Raw genomic sequence first — 20,480 nt, 5'->3', positions numbered from 1 at the left:
GCCTGTTTTGAACGTTGTATGAATATTTTCATCAAGAAAAACATTGGTGGGGATCCTCAGCTAGTCTACACTTGTAGACTATTCTTACGTATTTAATGTATTTTTATGTATTTGTAGCAAATACAGTTTAGCAAATGTAGCAGAAACCAGCCATAGGGTGGTGTGGAACCAGCTCAAAGTTAACGGCCTCTGTGTTGAATTGCAGTTTCTGAGTTGTCTTCAAAGTCAGTCGCAGGTGAAGGAGTTCAGGTGCAGCTCCTTGGGTGTTCGGCAGGCATTCGTGGAGCCAGATTTAAATGCTAGAGCTGAGTAAGCAGTTCCATGGCCCTCTGAAAATAGAAGAGAGGAATGTAAATACTTCATATTTTCTTTTCAGTGGAGTGGATGTATTATTGTATTTTTGTTGATTATGCTGATTTAAAATATTTGGAAGAGTAAAAGTATCATAATAACATCTAATATAGACATGTATATGCAGTAAACTTTTTGAAGTGCAGTTGGAATTCTGGGCACCTGAAAAAGAGTCCACTTTCTGCATCTGCAAAACTGATGTATGTAATGTAGAATGTAAAGTTAAGTTCTGGTAGGGTTTTTTGTTTTTGTTTTTAGGAATAGGAGTGTCATACACAAATTGTTTTTTCATACGTTTCTAGGTAGGGTGTTTTTTTTTTTATTTGTTTAAAAAAACGAAAATCTCTTTAGCCCCTACCCTTCCCTTTTAAGCTGCTGTCCGGACAAATATTTGTAAACAGAAAGTAAAGCAGTTTCTTCTGCATGCACAAAGCCCTGGGGAAAATGAGGAAACGTTTTAGTGTGTGTGAGGCTTTTAATACTTTCTTTTGCTCTGATTTATCTTTCAAAGAGATGTGGAGGTCTGCCTAAAAAACTCGAATACGCTCCCTGTGAGCTTATATTACCTTCATTTAAACTCTATTGCTGAGACTCAGGAATTCATGGACAGAATGACCAGAACAGCAAATATTACATTTTTTTTTTAAAAAAAAAAGAAAAGCAGTTATTGGATAAACTGGTATGAGCCCAGCTGCTGTGGATAAATTGATTTTGCTGTTGCTTTAAATCTATGATGTGTTGGTATTTTGGCAGAGTAAGAAAAACAAGGATATTAGAAAGTAATTTACTGCACTGGGATTAGTAAAGAGTGTTCTGTTTCTATGATTGGGGCAGAACAGGATGGTTTAGATGTGTCTGATAAACAGGACGAGGTCTAGTCTGACAGCTGGCAACAATAGTTTTTGCTCAAAGTCAGGTGTACTAAATTAGCAAATCTATTACAAGGATACAGGAGAAATCTCACAGAAGACAGCCTTGTAGGCAGAAGTGTTGCCAAATGGGAAATGATTCATCGTCTCTGAATGGGATGAGCACTGAGCAGAAGCAGTTTAAACCTCAGACTCCTTTGGCTCATAAACCACCAAATATGCGATTAACACTTTATCTCCTCCAATCCTGTGTTTTTTATTGTCTCCTGAACAGCAGTCTATATTTAGCATCAAAATCTACTAGACTCGCTTGATTATTCTAATTTCTCTTTTGTAAGCTTGGACATGTATAGGTACATTTTTTAACTTTAAACCATAAGATATTTGGATGCATCCTAGAAATACTCCGATCTTATGACCCTTTGGCAATATTACGTTTTAGTGAGGACTGTTATGCATCTGGAATGCAAGCATGACATGAGGGACCCTGGCAGGACTTGGTGAACTGACTTCAGTGTAGTGCTTTTTTGTTTGTTTTGATGTTTTTATGTTTAGTGAAAATACATGATTAGCTAGAGATGTATTTTCATGTAGCGTGCTAGTTTGAGGGCAGCCATTCCATTTTAATTTTTAGTATTTTAAAAACTTGTCTTTCTTTAACACTGACAATGCCATTAGTATTCTGCAATACATGAAGATTAGGCCAGGTCTCTCAATATTACGAACAGGAAAAATACTTGTGAATTCTTATATTTAGTTAATAATCAATGCAAAAAGCAGATACAGTGTGCAAAGCTATTTGAAAGGATGTGAAGGATGGAAAAGGCTTGTGTTTCTGAGTTTCAGTATGTCTCTGTTATTGTATTAGCTCTAAGATACGTAGATGACAGAGAAACTAAAGGAATTAGGTCATTGGAAGTTGTTTATTATTAAATAATTGAGATGCAAAAGGAAAAATAATTTTGCTTGCTAAGTTAATACATTTCTATATTTTTCATGCCTGGGATAGCACTGGGTTAGCAGTTGAGATATCCAAGGAACAGTGTGCCTAGGAAATTAATGTAAAATTCCTCCGGAAAATGGGGTCTGGCTTCCTTGCCTCTTCCCTTGCATGTGTAGCTGTATAAGAAAGAAATGGTAGGAATCAGGAGGAGCAATGTTTAGTAAAATGTTTTGTCAGCACAGCTGCAAGAAGTTGAGGGTTTCTAGAGTGAAAGGCACCAGAGTAAATGAGGTCCTTCCACTTTTATGCCCCCTCAAACTCCCCTTCTTGTCCACTCAGACTTTCTGAAGCTCATAATTGGTGTTTGAGGTCAATGGAAATACTTGCTTGTTTGTTACGTTTGAAAGCCATTCTGTCTTTGTAGATGCCTGGTAATAAAATCTCCTCCAGCTTCCTGGAAATAGCTGGATTTTTATTCATTTGCTATTTTGCTAGAAGTGTTGATTCACAGTGTTAAACTTTTTACGTTAATGCTTTATACTCTTCCTGTTTCAGTTTCACCTGCTAGCCATTGTTTTTCTTGCCCTTCACTCTACTGCTTATCTGCTGTGTGTGCTCCTTTCTCAAAAAAAAAAAAATTCTTTTTCACCACTTGAACATTGCATCTTCCCAAAAGATTTCTGAAATTGTAGTTTAAATTGCATAGTAAGCTTCTTTGGTGGCAGGATTCTTTCCTTCCATATATTGTCAAGCTATTTCATCCACATTCCTTAGTGTTCTGTTTCTTTAAAATCCATTTCATATTATTTCCTACAGCAGTACATAAATTGTACTGATTTGATTAAACAATTTGTGTAAAAGCAAAGCAAAACAATGAAAAGTTGGTGCTTTAATGTAAGTTTCTTTACTTTTGTTGAAGTAAATAGGATTAAACATCCAATTAGCTCATCTCTGTTTAACAGCAACAGCATCTTAAACTGTTTGGATTTGTTCTGTAGAAAACATCTGTTTACAAAGAGAAACTAAACTGTATCTGTTAATATTAAAGGACTGCAGTGATGCAACTAAATCCGTTTATAAATTGTATAGTGCATTGATTGCAATTACCTCTTTGAGATTTGGAGTCACGGTTTTCTGATTGGGGGGAAGGCTGAACTGAGGTGCATGAGATCTTTAACAAGGTATGGGTGTGTGATACAGTCTTACTTTTCCATATGTACTTCCTGTAAGCAGTTGGTGTTTTCCCCATTTATATGGTATTATTACATTTCCGTAGGTAGAGACACTAAGTAATCAGTGTCATCAGCTTAATAACCAGGTAAAGGTATATATAGTCCACTGATCTTTCTGCTGACCATATTTTTTGGCAGAAGTCTTTAATAAATATTATTTAGAGCAAGACTATACTTCCAAGTAAATTGAACTGTCAACCTGAAGAGAGAGTCAGCTTCCAGAGTTGAAAGCACTCCACTAAAAGGCTTTTCACCACAAAAGTAAATAGAGGGACATTGTGCTTAAATATTTCAACTACGTTAAGGGAGGAGGAGAAGGCAGGATCCCCATTTTATCAGTGAGACATCACAATCCACAATCCATGTCTGAAGTTGTGGATGTTGGTAATACAGTATGAAGATGTAAAGAGTACATCATCTATCTGTATTCCCCCATACAATGTGATTTCAGTACATCAGGTGTAGCAGTAAAACAAAATAGTGCTGAATGCAGAGTTTAGACTTGTGAAATACCTAGGGAAGATCCTTAACTAGTGAATTTTACTAGTGCTAGTTTTGAGATTGTGATCCTCATGAATTCTTTAACATTGTTTGATTTTTTTTTTTTAGGAAATTATTTAGAAAAAAAAAACTAAAATACTTAGTTTTATTTTTGAAATGCCGGAATTGACTCTTTTTTTTTCCTCGAAGTTCTCACCTTAGCTGTTGTCACATTTTAGAAATTGCTTCTTACAAAGCAGCTGACAATTCTTTTATTAGTGTTGATAGAGATATTTGCAGTATTTTGCTGAAGAGCGGCATGAGAATTCCTGTGAGTATGAAGGGTAAATAATATGCATCCTTTTTCGTTTTTTTTCCTTTTGCCTCTTCCCAGAAAAGCCCCGGCAGTAGCAGAGTGTCCCACCAGGATCATGTTTGTAGCAGAGAGAATTTTGAGACTTCCTGTTTAAATCAAGTTTGTGACTGTGTCCTGACAGACAGCAGTGATCCTGAAGTCTGAAAAGCTTCTGGTATCTACAGCTCCTCATACCCAGGAGCCGGGGTTAGCTGCAGGTGCCTCTTGTCTGAAGCCCTTTTTAAAATTCAGGGCATTTTCGTCTGGTTGGTAATTAGATCATGAATTTCTTTTGTTATTGCCTCTGCTATAGCTCATTCAGAGGGTGGAGAGTTTCACTGCAGTGAGACAAATCCAGGGCTCTGCTTCTTGTTAGCTTGTTTTTTCCCTCAGTACATTTCCATAGGTACATGAAATACATCAGTCAGAACAGAACTATAATTTGTTTCTTGTGTTAGCTTTTTTCCCAACCCTTGTTCCTGTGGGGGCAGAGAAATATATGGGTAAATTTCCATGTTGAGTTTTTTATTTACTCATCCTCAGAGGAAGAATCCTGTGTTTCTAAGTATTTTGGGGCATGCGACTTCATAATTTTGGACTAATCACTTCAGTATAACCTGGGTCTTGCTTTAAAAACTAGCTGCTGGGATTTCAAACGTGTTTTTGAGGACTGAGGTAAGATTTTAGCATAATGATTCCTAAGAATTTTGAGATGAGAGCATCCCCTTTTCCTGAGATCTTAAATACTATTTTATTTCTGTATTTCTAGGATAATAGAATTAATGCTCACAAAAGAGTTTACTTTGCTCACATTTGAATTTTAATAACCACTTCTGCAGGTTTGAATTTAGGTGATCTTGGTTATGTTGCATTACTTTTTTAAAAAGGAATTGTTTTTAATACTGCAGGAAGGTGAATTACATTTCATTGCAACAGAGAGGATCATACAGAAAATAAAACAGTAAAGCTGGTTGGTTTGCTGATATTTAATAAATTTCTGTTTCCCAGCCTGTTTCCTGCTGTACAATTTTATGTGTACTAGAGTGTGAGAAACAAAAGAGAGAACTTTGAAGTTGATCTTTGACTGCTGACATTCCCCCCCCCCCTTTTTTATAGAAGTATTTTAATAGCTTTTAATTTCAAGCTATGGATTTTTTGCCCCCTATTGGACCAGCATAGTATTTAGTGTTTATGTTTGTAAGTGGTGTATTTATGATGAATTCATGATACGATAGTGTTTTTTCAAATGTTGAAAAATGGATGAGATGTGAGGGTTAGGCCATTTTGTAGCAGGGTGGAGAAGTTAAGTGGAATTTCTAGTGTGTGAAAGTTATGCATTAGAAACATCCTGGCTGGTCTGAGAGGCTCCATCCACACTAAACCAGGAAATGCAAATATTCGCAAACCCTTTGTTTTCTTAAAATTTCCCACGTGTTACTTCTGCTTCTTTTTTTTGCTGTTTGAGGCTCTGATTGAAGCCTTAGCTTACACATCCCCCTGATGGGGTTGGTTTAGTACTGTAACATTCAGATCTGATTTGCCTTTTTGGTATATAGCTCAAAAAAAAAATCTTCGTGTTTTGCAACAACATACTCAGTTTTGCTGGTTTAAACATGAGTCTCTGTAAAAGACTTGTAAGCCTTCATGGTAAGATTTAAAATGCTTGGTGAGGGCTTGCTACCTTCGTTGCGAAAGTGGCAGCATAATTTCTTTCCTTTACCTCTTGACAGGCGTATCAAACAAACTGGACACATGAATAGACTTCATGACGTGTGTGGCAGTAAGCCCATCACCGAATGAATCTAGGAAATGCAAATACATTACTTGCTCGAACGAAGAATTCTGTGGTATGGGTTTTTTTGTGTTTTGTTTTACTTTTGGCTTAGAGTGGAATAAGGGAGGAGAAGTGGAAAAGGAAGCCTTTTGTTTACAGTAAAACAATGCTGTGAAGTAGACATCATGATGTTAAAACAGGAGTCTAAACATGGCAAATCTAGGCAGACTCCATCTGGCCGTGTCCGCAAGTCATTCAGACATGCCAGGCACAGACTGCTGGAGTCGTGAGTTGTTGTCGTGTCGCTCCCCCCTTACAGGAATTTAAAGTAGCCCTGGAGACTCTGTCCCAGAATTTTATTATTGCATGAGATGAATGACTTATTGGTTTAACTGTTTATATTCAGTGTTGCAATGTATCTCTATTAACATTTCTTCCATGATAAATGCATGGTATCTTCATCTTGAACTTTAATCTCCATGAGTTACGTGCAAGTAATATGGGTCTAGAATTCTAAAAAGAGTTAAAACACAGCCTACTGTTGAATTTGATACAGTGACTCTAGTGGAAAGGAAAATATACTGTTACTATGTTAGCTTCTGGTGTATTTTGCAGTATTGTAAACTATATTATCAGGACTTTTTTTTTTGTCATGTCTGGATAATCCATATTGCTGTTTGTAGTTTGAATGCGGGTTATGGTGGTTTTGTTTCTTTTGTCCCAAAGGATTAATCCCAATTTGTGGAGACACAGGCTTCTAACTGATAGTGTATATAAGCAGGTGCATGTGATCCTTTGAAATGGGTTTCATTTTACAGATTTTTACAACATAAGACGGATAAGGAAATATTGAATATATTGAGTTTGACCTTGCAGAAATGTGTTTACAGGACAATTTAGACCTGTAACAATTATTAAAGGAAATTGTTTTTAGAAGTCCTTTCCTAATACTGGGATTACCCTAATATGTACTTTAAAAAAGAAGAGTTTATTTAAGAGTTTATTTAAAAGCTGTCTACCTTGTGTTTGGTGTATTAAACAAATAAAAAGGTAAGTTGTATTAAAACACTTCGTGTTTTAATAGGGTTAGCACTTTAAAAGTGTATCCGCACTTCTGAATTGTTCTAATGTGTATTCCAAGTCAACCGGAGTTGGCATGTGATTCTAAATTTACATTGGATTTAAATTACATTGATAATTCTGAAAGGGAGTTGGAAATCAGTTTTCCACCAGTAAGAACTGGAAGTGAACGTCGTAAGCCTATGGCCAGATGTTAGCTCTCTAGATAACTGTGCCAGTTGAAGAAGCTACCACCCCTTCCAAGTTGCTGTGGCTGCTGTAGCTCTGGGGGCAGAAGGGTTTCTGGTATGCATTTCCTAATTCACAGCAGTAAAAGACATGTAGATGAAACAGTGATGGTGATTTGAGGTTTACCTGGCTGTTTCTGCTTTAGGAAGACAAGGTAGTGGTCATGCTGGTCTTCCCTGCTGCAGGGTTCCCATCTAATTTAATCGAGTAGGGTATGTCTGAAATCATCACCAGTTTGTCCTGGCTGAGCTGGGCTTCCCTCTGCATGTCGTTTGGCACCTTTGTGTCAGCACGTGCTGCCTCCGTACTGCTCCCTGCAACAGAGCAGAATTGGGGTGACCCTTTCAGCTTGCTCACGTCTTCAGAGGATGGTGTTAGGAGCTTTAATTGGGGTAACACTGGATTCCCAGTTAAGTATGGGGAAAAATAATTAAACCTTTTTAAGAAGGGCATGCCAGCCTCTGTGTGTATATATATACTTGGTGCTGATTTTTGTTTAGTGCTTGGTAGGTTGTTCTTAATTTCTAGTGATTTGTGAGACTCGAAAAGAGAAACTGTTAAAAAGTGAAATTAGAGCACCCTTAAAGCTATAAAGCATGTATGCTTGCAAGAGAAATGCTTTGTTCGGTGCTTGGATTCTGTTGCTTCCGTGTGCTTTGGGAAATAAAAAAATAAAACTGAATCTGAATTTTTAAGATTCAGTTTGTCTCTCTGAAAGCCTGGTGGGTGTTAGGTAGTTATTTTGATATCTTAATGGCAAAATATGTTTAAAAATTTAAAAATGTTTTAAAATATATATTTTTAATAAATGTCTGGAACTGCACAGCAGAGACAGGAGGAAAACTATCAGTCTATATTAAAATGAAAAATTTGGGAGTGTATTGTTTTGGTTTTAGAGCTGCAATACTGACTGGTATGGAGTGCATTTTTCCAGGACAACTGCAAGTTGCTGTCAGAAAGGTAGTTCAGCCTCTCCTTGCCTCCTCTGCAGCCACGTGCTTCTGCTACTTCCTTTGCACTAGCTCTACTGATGGCGTGGCTGTAGGATAAGGCAGCGCAGCTCTTGGAGCCAATGGAAAGCGAATCCATCTCCCCAGAGGGCTAACTTTCTGTTAAGCCAGTTCAGCTTCCTGATCTACCTTGCATCCGTATGATTGCTAGACCTGATTTGAGAGAGGAACAGCTGCAGCCCTCTTGATTGTTAGGTGCAACATGAAACCTTCGAGCTCACGTTGATTAGTGATCATGGTTAGAGTAATAGTCAGCTGCTGTGTTCTTACGTATTTCATGTTTCAGTACCTTCTTAGCTCAGAACCCCTGTGCAGCTGTAAAACACACATTTGTTACGTTTATGTATCTTTGTGTGCCCCTTCTTGATGATAATCAAATGTCATCGTATTAAAATGCATAAATTTCATTAACTTATAAGTAAATTCTTACTTTATGATCGTGTTCATTCAGTTAGTTCAGCTGCAGGAAAAAAAAACACCTTTTAAAGGAAGTGAAAATTGGAAGGAAGTGAAAACTAAAAAAAATCCTCAGATTAATTGTAAAATAAAATTTAATGTGAATAGTTGGGATAAACAATTTCATTTTTAATCTTTAATAGAGAAAGTTATTACCTCAGCAGCTGTATTTGTAAATCTGTATGGCGTTATTTACAGCTCTCTTTGTTCAATGACTAGTCAAAGACCTCCTGTTTTATATCTTCCCATGAGGGAATTTAGGCAGGTCCAAGGAGGGAGTGCAAGCAGAAAAATATAAGTTGCTCAGCAGCATGCCAACAATGGATGAAAACAGTAGGAATTTGTTAGAAATGTTTAAAGTATTGAGCTATGCTGCTGGAACCTGTGCATGGTGTATCGTTTGCCCCTCTCAAATGTTTTTTTTTTAAGAAAACAAAATTAAGAAGAGTTTTATGCACTATCGAGGAAGGCATGCGATGTCAGCCATAGGTTCAGAACACCCCAAACAGTTTCTGGGTCCCAGGGGCAGCAGTCTGAAAGCCAGGAGGGGCGTGCGTGTGCTCGGTTGTGTCCCTCCCTCTCCTCCCCCCCCAGCCAGGCTCATTCCAATCAGCAGTGTAATTGGAATGCAACCACAGTCTGGAGGAGGAAGGGGAATTTTTGGCAAGAAGAGACAGAGCAGTTGGGAGCTTTATTCAGATTAAAGCATAGACGACCATTCATTATCAGTACAACACGCATTAGCAACAGCATAGCATTGTGTTTCTACAGCTGGGACTTATTTTAGTGATTGTATTGCAGTGCGTATTACATGCAAACAACTGGGATCTGATCACAAAAAGCAATGCTAATGGCTTTCATTAAAAGATGGTGTTTCTGTAGAGGGAAGAAAGACTTGTCTTCAAAATGAGCTGTTGTGGTAAAAATTGATAGGCAGCCTGCCTTTCTGCTCACTACCCCATGTGTTCCATATGTTCTGGAACAAGCACTTTTTGGGGGAGAAAAACCCTTGGGTGAAACAACAACAACAAAAAATGTAACGCTAAAACGGCTGGTTGGATTCAGAAGGCTGAATCAGTTTTGCTGTGGTGATGACACTGAAAAGCCAGAAGATCAGTAAACACAATCTTAGCTTTGGACCCGCTCCTTTTCTTCCTCCTGTAAACCCCGGGCTGTCCGTTGACACAGTATTGGTTGCTTGCGAATGCCTGACATGAGATGGGGGTTGTTTTCTTATTAAGTCACGTACTGAATTGTAAATGTGTCGATTGTGCGCTTCCTTCTGCTGCTTCAGCTTGTGTGCTCAGTTCCATGGACATTTTTGATTACTTTTTATTTTCTTACCTTTCTTCCTGTATCTTCCCTTCAAAGTATTGATCTCTCCAATACACACATTTTAAATTACTAACTTTATAGGATAGCTTAAGAAATATTAATTTTTAATACATTTTTTTAAAATCTGTATTTCTGTCATGATAACCTACATCTATGGCCCTTAGGTACTCGTCGCCGTGTACAAACACATATTCAATCTTTTTAAATTTGTCATAAATCAGGAGATGCATTCTAACAGATGAGAGCACGAGCGTACCAATAACACGCATTGTACCTGTAAGGTACAGTATTGGTATTCCTATTTTGCAGGTGTATAACCACGTGGTTACCTTTAGTGGTGGCCAGGGAGTAAGAGTGCCACCCATTCTTCTATAAACTCAGTGAACGTTTTCTTTCTGAACGCTGCCCTCCTCCAGACTCATCTGAGATCTGTTGTCTTACTGTTGAAGGTGGTTAGGATCGTGGAAAACCCTTAGATCATTTCCAAGATGTGTTGATTCTGTGAAATCTGATGATCTCTCTCGTTTTTCACTTGGTTTTATTCCATGTGTTTTAAAATGCATTTTTTCCCCTGCTTTCTTATTTTCCTCCGCTTTAAGTAGGGAGACCTTGCATTATATATATATTTACTATTCAGAAATAAACATACTTTTTAGCATTTAAATAAAATGTTAGTAGTGTGTGACATAGGATAGCTTCCATAACAACTGTTTGAAGTCATGAGAAGTTTGATTTGCCTGTAAATACAATTCCAAAGTAAAAAAGCGGTTGTAACGAGTTACTTTTTTGCTAATTACTGAAGGAGAAGAGTTCTGAAAATGATATTTATCTTTCTATAAAAGTCAAATTTTCAATAATGATGGCTGCTTAATAGCACGTAAATTTTAATGGCTACTGTGTGAATTAGATTACGAAAGTTTGGAGGTATTAAATATTTTCCATTTAGTTGCAATAGTTAAATCATCAGTAAACCTTTCTTTGTCAGTCCTTGGAGTAATCGGAAGAAAGAAATTGGCAAACGTGATTCACTTAATTCCTATTTTTGAGTGTTTGAGACCTGCGCGTAGCAAAGCTGTCATGGAAGGAGACTGTGTGGTTTATACCATTTTGCTTTTTTTAATGTTTCTGTGAGCTGACCTGAGTAGCGTACATTAGAATGAGATCATAAGGCATGATAGAAAGATATTTAATGAACATATAGTATGTAAAATTGGTGTGCGTGTTTGTCTTGGCACGTGTTCATCGTGCCTTTGTATTGGAATACTAATGTTCTCTTCTCTGTAGACTACCCAGGAAGTCTGTAATGAATTTAAAGCATAGATATCCACTGACTCACTGATATTTTGTAATAAATGCTTTATCTCCTTATGTGTACTAGAAACCATTAATGTCTTTTGATGATGTACTTACAGTACAATGCTCCTCCCTCCCTCTTTTTTTCAAACCAATGTCAGGATATACAGGCGCTGATTTGTTTTCTGTTTCTGAAAACCTTCAGTGCGAGTTTAAATAGCTTAACTTTTTTTTTTGTTCAGGAAAAAAAATAATAAAAATGTAATTTGTACATGTTTGTTTTAGAACAAATAACATCCTTCTGTGGCCTTGTGCGCCTCTAGAGGATCTGTTAATGGTACAACCACATAGGTCTGGTAATGACGTGGGTTTGGTTCCAGAATCATCAGCATTTTGACTTGGCTTTGTCAGGGAAAAAATGATCTCGCTCTGGTTCTTTCTGTTTTTTGAAAGTTTGGCTCAAATCTGACGTAGGATAGAATCTCAAAGATAATTAAGCCCCATGAGTTTTATGAGAATGGCTGCCTGGATAAGGAGGAGAGCCTTAGCAGTGACCTGAAATGAGAGGCACAAGCTTCAGGGAGAGATCAGGTGTTGCTAGACCACTGGAGAGCCTGCGTGGGAGAGTGTCCGTGTAAAGGCCCTACCGGTGGGAAAAGCTTCAGCTGTAGCTTTCAGTCAACCCTAAAACATAAATCCATAGGAAACCAAACTTCCTTAGTTCTTATTCTCAAGGAGCTATTAATCAGTTGGTTATCAGAATATTGAGAATAGATCTAATAGCGTTGAAACTGTTAGAAAAATGGAGCATAAACTGTGGTACTTTTCCCATCAGTGGGAAAAGTTTTGTGCAAAAAAGTCCTGAGATAGATGAGAGCTCTCTACGTGGAAAAAGATCGTTTCATCTAGAATTGAGGTTATGCTCCTGGGACCTGAGCTTTTTTTTACCTGGCAGAGAGGCTGTTCTTAATAGATGATTTCCCAGTGTCTCTCCTGTTTTGTTAACCTGACAAAGACGGAATTGGATGACATCTGACTGTCCTTAAATGTGGTTACTAGAAGGAGAAATCTCAAGCCAAAAGTATTAATTTGTTCACTAATGGCTAATTGTTGGGGAAACGGTTACTAGTTCGTATATTGTGCAACATGAGACTTTGGTTAAATTGCGGTGACAGACTTGATTAATATTTTGAAAGGAAGTTTTCGTAATGAATTAACCTTATGATTTCTTTCTGAAAAGACTAGTCAAACCTTTTATTTTTGACATTACAAAATTTCAGGAACATACTGTCTGGCCTGCTGTGCTGTAGATGAATTCTACCTGAACTGTCAGGTTTAAAAGTTTCAGCTTCATTTGGCAGTTTCCATTTTTTATAATGGATGAAATTGCGCAAATAATAGTTGATGGTTTTCTTTTTTTTGATATATTTAAGAAAGTGGCCGTCTATACAAGCATCTGTTTTATTTGAATGTTTTTTTTTTTTACCTCTAAATGAAAGATGGCTGCTGGATAATAATCTCTGTCTGTTCTTGGGTGAGTGGTGTTAGTTGACAGCTAGCTGTCAAGCTGAGGATATTCCTGTTGTAATAAAATCTTAAGGGACTGCAGAAGCATTTTGCAAAGTTTCTGTTATTACCTGTTTCCATAAATATCTATTAAGTTGAGAATTGCATGTGGATTAAGTACTTCTCAAATTGCTGGGTATCTGGAGGTCTCTAGTGGATTTTATGACGTGATCCTAAGGACTTTATTTGAAGGTTTTGTGGAGTGGACTATGATGAGACAGTCTGTTTGCTATACGTGCTTGAACTCCAGGTATCAGAAATACCTAAAATGTTGGGTGCATTATTAGTATTTTACCACTGTTGACCATTTACAGTCAAATTATTGGCTGAAAATCCTTAAGTGCAGCTACGCTTTAGGATTCCCATTATGTCTTTGAACTGAGAGAAATTATTTCTTGACCTTTCATTCCTAACAAAGAACAACTAACAACCTGGTACCAGGCAATTTTCTCGCACGTTAACAGTATTGTTATTAGGACCCTGTTGCATGAAATTAATTCACTGAAACTTTTCTGGGAGCTTATATATATGTCTTTTCTATGGTATATGTTAATGCATTGTTTTATGACTACCTGTAGTTGTCAATGAGTATGTCTTTGTTTTATGGAGGACCAAGACTTGTTAGACCTCAGTAGAGTTTTAGTTAGATTTTACAGTGGTGAATTCGCCTGCAAATGCTTTCATTAAAATCAACAGCTTTATGAACATGGCCACATGAAAATTGGGAAAGCATTCATTCCACTGATTTTTAGAATAATATGTAACTTGGACTGGGCTAGCATGCAAAACTATTCGGGATGGTGCTTCTCTGCCCTGACTTTGGAGATCTCTGTGACAGTGTTCATGGACCACCCTCACTTGCTTTTATTTGGCGGAAAGATACCGCGGAAAAAAAAAACAGAATCAGGTGCCCTGCAGTATCTGTCTGAGGATATTCAGTAGTAGAAAGCCTGACTGTTTTGAGGTGGTGTCTGTGGGATGCACTTGCTGGATGCTCTCTTCTATCTTTGCATTTCCTGGTAGTAATTAATATCGGAGATCTCACAGAAAAAATATCCAAAGGAATCTGATACTGAAGAGTCTTCTACAGCATTGATTACAACCAAGTACCTCTATCTTCTTCTTTTTCTACTAGCTGTGGGAATTCATTCTTCCATTGAATATCTGAGAATCCTTCTGCATTACCAGTAAATGCTACAGTGTTTTGCAGGGAAATCTAATAGTTCCTGCTCACTAAACCTGCGGTAATAGATAAGAATATGTAGTTGAACAGCAATGCATTTTGAGAGAAGTCTTTGTGTACTTTGGCATCTTTATATGAAACCTATCCCCCCCTTTTTATTCCCCAACTTTTATTTACTCCATTCTTATTTTTCCCTTGGTGTTTTTGGTGAACAAATGCAAGTGTTCCTTCTTTTTATTTTAATCAAAAAAGCCTGGAACAATTTTCATCTTCTCCAGAAATAAAGTATATCTTTGGAGCCATCAAAACTCTGGTGTTAGAAGTTAGTCTATTCTACCCAAGTGTTTTTCAGGTAAAAAATTTTAGTTACTTTCAATGTAGGATAGCAGAAAAGCCTAGACCACCTAGTGTACTTTTTTTTTTGTGGTCGGAGAGCTTTTCTTGTTCTGTAGAACAAAACATAAGACCCTGCATGTGAAACACCACTAATTCTACTGGAACAATTGTTCATGCCACCATGTGGTGAGGTAGTTAGAAATAATCTGGCGCACTAAATAGGCAAACACAGGAGCAGCTGAAGTTGGCACTAGTGGAAAAAAATGCGTGTGAAACTACTGCTTGAGGAAACACTGCCATATCACTTCTACTGTAATCTACCTAAAGGTAAACTGCCAAAAGATGACACTTCTGGCTCTGCTTTCAGGAATTATTTTACATGATAATACAATGATGTAGGAGCACGATTCTTTTATGTTCATTCATGGGTTTTTAAGTAGGATTTTCTGGAATACCACACAGGTAAATTAACCTTGTTGTTAATAACCAGTAACTTCATTTTGCATTTCTTGTTTTTCTACAGTACTGTGTGCAAAAAACTTGGTGAAAAAGGACTTTTTCCGTAAGTAGCTGTTAAAGTTTTATATGTTTATAGTTGGGATAAATATTATGCAAGCTCTGTAAATCCCTGTTTGCACATGTATTAGGATGGTTGCATGAAGGGGTTGGGGGCTCTGAGGTTTTGGAACATTTTATTTCAGGGCTTCTAATTTCTTCTTAGGTGACACTCATGACATTCATAATAGTAATTAAAAACAAAATACACCGTCTCCTTCCCTTGCTCCCCTCTGTTTTTTATGGAAGTGGGAGACAATTTTACTCTCACACAAATGACATGTTTTTCAGCATTAATGCCTTGTACTTATTAAAATGTTTTTCATATAAGAACTTTCTGTCCAGCAGACATAAGTACATCTCAGTTATTAACGATCATGTCATAATACTTATGTACTCTGAAATTATATTTTAATTAATAAGGTGGATGAAGGAGGCAGAAAGGAATGTTATTGGCTACATAGGCATGCACGCACATATCACCTGCCTGCTGCCCTCCATTTGGGAGTAGGAAGAATTCAAAAGATCAGACCTGAACTTTGAAAAGAACTTGAAGAAGGAATGATACAGAATTATATTGTAACTTGTGATACTTACAAACCTTGCCTTATATCTGATTTTTTTGTTGTTGATTGTAAGTTTTACTTGTTTAACAGTTTAAAAATGCCTAAAAACACCCCAACTTGGAATCTGTGCTGCAGTTTTGTACAGTTGGCAGCACATATCCCACAAGGTCCTGTTCCTCCCTGCCCCGCGTGTGTTGCCTTTATCCCCACCTGCCTTGGCTGGCAGCAGCCTTGGGATGGTGGTGCTTGACTGGCTCTATCCTGAGTCACCCAAGGAAGCAGTGCTGGTGCAAACCTTACGCTACAGACAACGTCAGTAATGTTTCACCACTGCAGCTGACTCACTGGGAATGCAGATGAGGGCAAGAATTAGTATGAGGGAAAAAGGCATTGGTGGTGGGACCATCTCTTTCAGGGGCAGTTAATAGCTCTGGACTGCAGTTGCAGTAGAGCTAATTGTAGGCTGCTGTGCTGTGCTGGTCCTGCTTCTTTCCCATCCTCAACTGCATAGTCCAGCACAATTTTTTTCACGGAGTTTTGTTAGCAGCTGAGCCTGTACTAAGTTTTTCTAAGGTACTAAGATAAGAGAAAATGAAGTAGAAAACAAAGTAGACCTCAAAAGTGTGAATTGATCTGCTGTAGGTAGTTTCCATTAATATGAGTAACAACTAAAATATTGATTACAATTAACCTTAAAAATTGGAAGAATGCAGTTTTGTTTTCTGTGCCTTTTGCTGAATTCTCCATACACTGAAAACGTACTCAATTCTGAATTAAGAAAATTAAGGTGTTTGGAGGCTTTATGGGAGGATTCTCCACCCACCCCCTGCTCTAAGCGTTCAACTTAGTGATATAGACCAAGAAAATGTTGAATGGAGTAACTTGCTAATTTAGCCTTTTCCCATGCTTTATACATAATTTAATTGTTATAACCCATTCATGGAACATGACTCATAATAAAAGCCATCTTCAAACTTTTTTTTTTGAAAGTGCAATGATTAAGGACTCTAAAGCATCCCGATCTGTTTGCTAATTTTTTTTCCTTTCCTTTCTCTTAGGACTTCCTGATCCATTTGCTAAAGTTGTGGTGGACGGATCTGGCCAATGCCATTCTACAGATACTGTGAAGAATACACTTGATCCAAAATGGAATCAGCATTATGACCTGTAGGTGGTAACAGTGATAGCCAAAGGTTTGAAGTACAATCCTCTAAAGTACACAGAAATTTTCCAAAATTCATAATGCTGACCTATTTACAGCTTGGAAAATGTCCCAGAGTTTAGTAGTTTGCGTGAAAATTCCACTTTCTCATTTCCTTCAAAATGTAAACACAGTACTTGATTTTCTAGGGATGTCTGCAGCATGCCTTACGTGTACTAAAGCATTATTTTATTGCAATATTTTCATACTGACACCTCTCTAAAATGAAGTAATTGACAGTATTTCCCTCAAACTGTTCTTCATGTTTTTGTCATATAGTATTAGTGTCTTTCCATCAGTCTGCCTCTTCAGCTTTTTCTCCTTTATATTATTTTCTGTCTCAAATGTTCTTTCACTATAAATTCTTATGTTATGATCGCTTGATCATCTTTCAGTGCTGTCGAGCAATATAATCAGTATGGCATGTATATGTCATGTTTTTCCTCTGTTTTTCTAAAGCATATAATATTTCATACAATATGATTTTTAAAGCTTTTATTTTTTATGTAGTTTTCTTTGTGCTCATTCATGATTTATTTTCCCTGTCCTTTTATCCTTGTACCTTTCTATTTTTCCTTGATATGAAAGATGAGGAAAAGAAGTGAACAGTTTTACCCCGTTGTGTCCTTCTTTCTTTCTAAGGCATTGTTCAGGTCTATTTTTTCCCTCCATCTGTATCTATATTAGAAACTGTTTGAGCATATTTATATGAAGAGCTTTTATGCTGGTGTGACGCTAACCCAGTTTCATAGTACAGCAACATATCTGTGTTTTAAAGGTTAGCTTTGGACATCAACAAACCTATGTTAAATCCTATGTTAAGTACTAGTGCACAGGGAATTGCCTGTGCCTGTTTTTCCCAGTGGAGAAAAGCAGGTTGATAGGTTTTTCAGCAGAATGTGGAAGACTACAGTTGAGTATCCAAGACTAAATGGGTGAAGTCACTGTTCCTAATTCAGTGCAGGTTACAAAACGCTTTCATTAGTACTTAATAAAATACCATTGGCAGTTTAGTGAAATAACAGAACTTTCACTGAGGAAAGCTCTGTATTATATATTTATTGTTGAAACTCAGTCCAATCTTGGATTTTGCGTATGAGACCATAATTCAGATTAATCAGAAAAATGGATTTATAAAATCAGTTTAAGATCACATAGAAGTTATGGTTCTTTTCCAGAAAGACTTCTAAGTTACTTTGTTTTTATATGTTGCTAAACCTCTTAAACCTCTTTTTATAGGTTACTAAACCTAAATGCTGATTTGGATAGAATTTACCTAAAGACACATGCATGCAGATTTCAGACCTCTGTCCTGCCACACCCTCTCCAAGACTGGCCATCCATTTGTGAAAATTTAGCTTGAGCTTTTTCAACAGCAATTAACAGTCTGCACAGTGTCCTTATGGTGAAATTCTAGAGTAGATTGCCCTGATCTTGCAGCCTGCTGCTCCCTGTATTGGAAGGCTTTTTTTCTGTCCTGTTTCAACCTCTTTCCCAATTTACTGCGTGTGTGTATGCAGCATCCCTTGCACTCGCTCTATCTGACTTCTGGGTAAATGGATTCAATTTATGTAACCCCCAAGAAGGTAGCTGGATGGGGGAAGTCATGTGTGTAATGTTTTGCCAATTAAACCAGCTGTGTTGGGTCAGCAGCAGCGTGTCTGTGCTACTGTATTACCTTGCATCAGGAGCAAATTCGTGAGGCGAATCTCTCGGTCATCTCCACTTGCTGTGCTCTGGCTTCCAGCATCAAGCATCTCTGCACTGGATGAAGCTAAACCACAAGATGCATTCCTTGACTGTCCCTGATGGTCTGCTGCTCACACGAGCTGGAGTTGGCAGGATCAGACTAGACCTAGACTAAAGAAAAATCACTGAAAAGCGAGCATAGGCTCTTATTGTTCTTTAGCTAGGTAGGCCCATTAATGAGTATTAATGCATAGCTTTACAGGGTTAAAAGGAGAGTAAGGTGGAAAGCAAAATGCTGTCAACGTAGTGGAGTCTTTGTGTGTAAAGCCTTCTTGTAACCTCTGGACAGCTTGTGAAGGGTTGCTTGCGAAGGAGGAATGATGGACCTTAGTTCTGTAGTTACCTGCTGCTAAGTTCTACGTTGAAACTGTCAGCAGTTCCCCACTTCTCCCCCAATATCTGCCAGCTGTTACTTCATGTTTGAAGTGCTGTGGTAGCAATGCCAACAAGCAGTTGACAGGAATGGGTTACGAGGGCTTGTAAGTGCTCCACGTTCTCATGATTTGGAGACTTGGTTGCCTTTTAGAGAGGAGGAGGAGCAGAGGACATGGGAAACAAGGGAGGGTGTTAATATGCAATGACAGTAATGGAAAAGATAGTAAAATCTTTTGGAAAAAAATCCTTTCTGGTTATAATTTTCAAGGAAGGATGAATAGAAGGTATTTTTACATTGTTTTATAGAACAAATCATATTTGTGTCTGGATACTGTAGTTGTCTTAGCTTTGAAGCAAGACTGATTGTATCGTTTTACACAAAACATAGAAAAGGGGCTTCTGGCAGAATATTTTGTTGAGGCAGATTTGGGGGTATCTCAGTGTCACAGCATTTAAAATTAATTGCATGTTACTTAAAAGGTTCAGTTTTTCATAAAGGTTTTTAGACCTTCCTTTCGTTCTTCACGAGTGTTCTGACTCATTTGTGTTTTTGTTCAGGGAGACTGGGAATAAATTGCTTTTAATCAGGTACAGATCTCTTTCACTATGCTTAGCTTGTATTTTTATGAGATTTGGGGGAGGGAGGTCTTGCTGGATTGTCATAAGGAATTTGCACCTTTGCAAAACTTCCTTTTTAAGGAAGAGAATCCATAATAAAACTAGATTTTGCTTATTTAGGATGTTATTTTCAATATAAATTATCTGATCTCTAGGGATAACTCCTGTGCTTGATTCTAGCAGCTGAATTTCTTAATGACACAGAAGTATACAGAGCATTTCTAATCCAAACTACAGTTCAGTGTTCTGGCAAGGCTTGTAATTTGAAAATAAGCCTCTCCCTCTCAACATTTTCTTTATAATCGTTTATCCCATCTTATTGTCTTACCTGTCATTCCTTTCTTAACTCTATGGAAATGTATTTCCATTTATAAATACCAGTTCCCTAGTCTTCAGTTCCTATTTGAAACAGCAAGAGACGATCACTTGTCTTTAATACAACAGTCTGTCTGCCAGTCACTGTTTGGCTTTTATTTTATGATAACTTTTTACTGTGATATACCTAGTGTCGGGTCTCAACTGAACCTATTATCTGAACCAGATAATAAGATAACGAACTTCTCTTTTTGGAGAGAAAAAAAAAAAACAACTAATAGTTACCATCCTACTGCTAAACACCTGATGGCAGACCTCATAGCCTACAGGACTTAATATTCCCTTTCTTTGAAAATAATTGTATATTTTACAACTTTTACAACTTTGTAATGTTTCCCCTAACAACACACCATTGCATGGGAACACTAGCCTGACTTATGACACTTCCACTGTTACAGGAAATACTTTGCACACCAAGCATAACCGATGGAGTCTCGGTGGCAGAACGCCTGCTTGCTTCTGTCACCACAAAGTGTAGGAAATCCACCAGAGGAAGGTGGAGTTATATAGTTGTTTTTTTTAAAGCAGAATGTTGCTTTTTTTCCTACCA

General features: G+C 37.5%; 1 protein-coding gene and 1 long non-coding RNA gene across 3 annotated transcripts in view; one reads left to right on the top strand and one right to left on the bottom strand.

The window, feature by feature from the left end:
- The window catches only part of SMURF2 (SMAD specific E3 ubiquitin protein ligase 2), a 64,626-nt gene that overhangs the window by 13,880 nt on the left and 30,266 nt on the right, over nt 1–20,480 (top strand). Inside the window, exons 1-3 of one of the 2 annotated variants that reach the window (XM_013178875.3) lie at nt 5,415–6,077; nt 15,015–15,053; nt 16,671–16,779. In XM_013178875.3, coding sequence (XP_013034329.1) covers nt 5,996–6,077; nt 15,015–15,053; nt 16,671–16,779 — 230 coding nt within the window. In that variant the 5' untranslated portion in view covers nt 5,415–5,995. Of the gene's footprint in view, nt 1–5,414; nt 6,078–15,014; nt 15,054–16,670; nt 16,780–20,480 lie in introns of those variants that run through there. The other variant, XM_048064591.2, reaches the window with a different exon arrangement.
- LOC106034643 (uncharacterized) lies at nt 194–11,723 on the bottom strand. Its single transcript, XR_001206215.3, has 3 exons — nt 11,524–11,723; nt 7,439–7,626; nt 194–329 (listed from the first exon to the last, which is right to left on the bottom strand). It is a non-coding gene; the product is annotated as an uncharacterized lncRNA (long non-coding RNA).

The sequence above is a fragment of the Anser cygnoides genome, chromosome 19, assembly GCF_040182565.1.
Source record: "Anser cygnoides isolate HZ-2024a breed goose chromosome 19, Taihu_goose_T2T_genome, whole genome shotgun sequence".
NCBI classification, from domain to species: domain Eukaryota; kingdom Metazoa; phylum Chordata; class Aves; order Anseriformes; family Anatidae; genus Anser; species Anser cygnoides.
The sequence above is the reverse complement of the archived record's forward strand: the minus strand, read 5'-3'. Positions and strand labels throughout refer to the sequence as shown.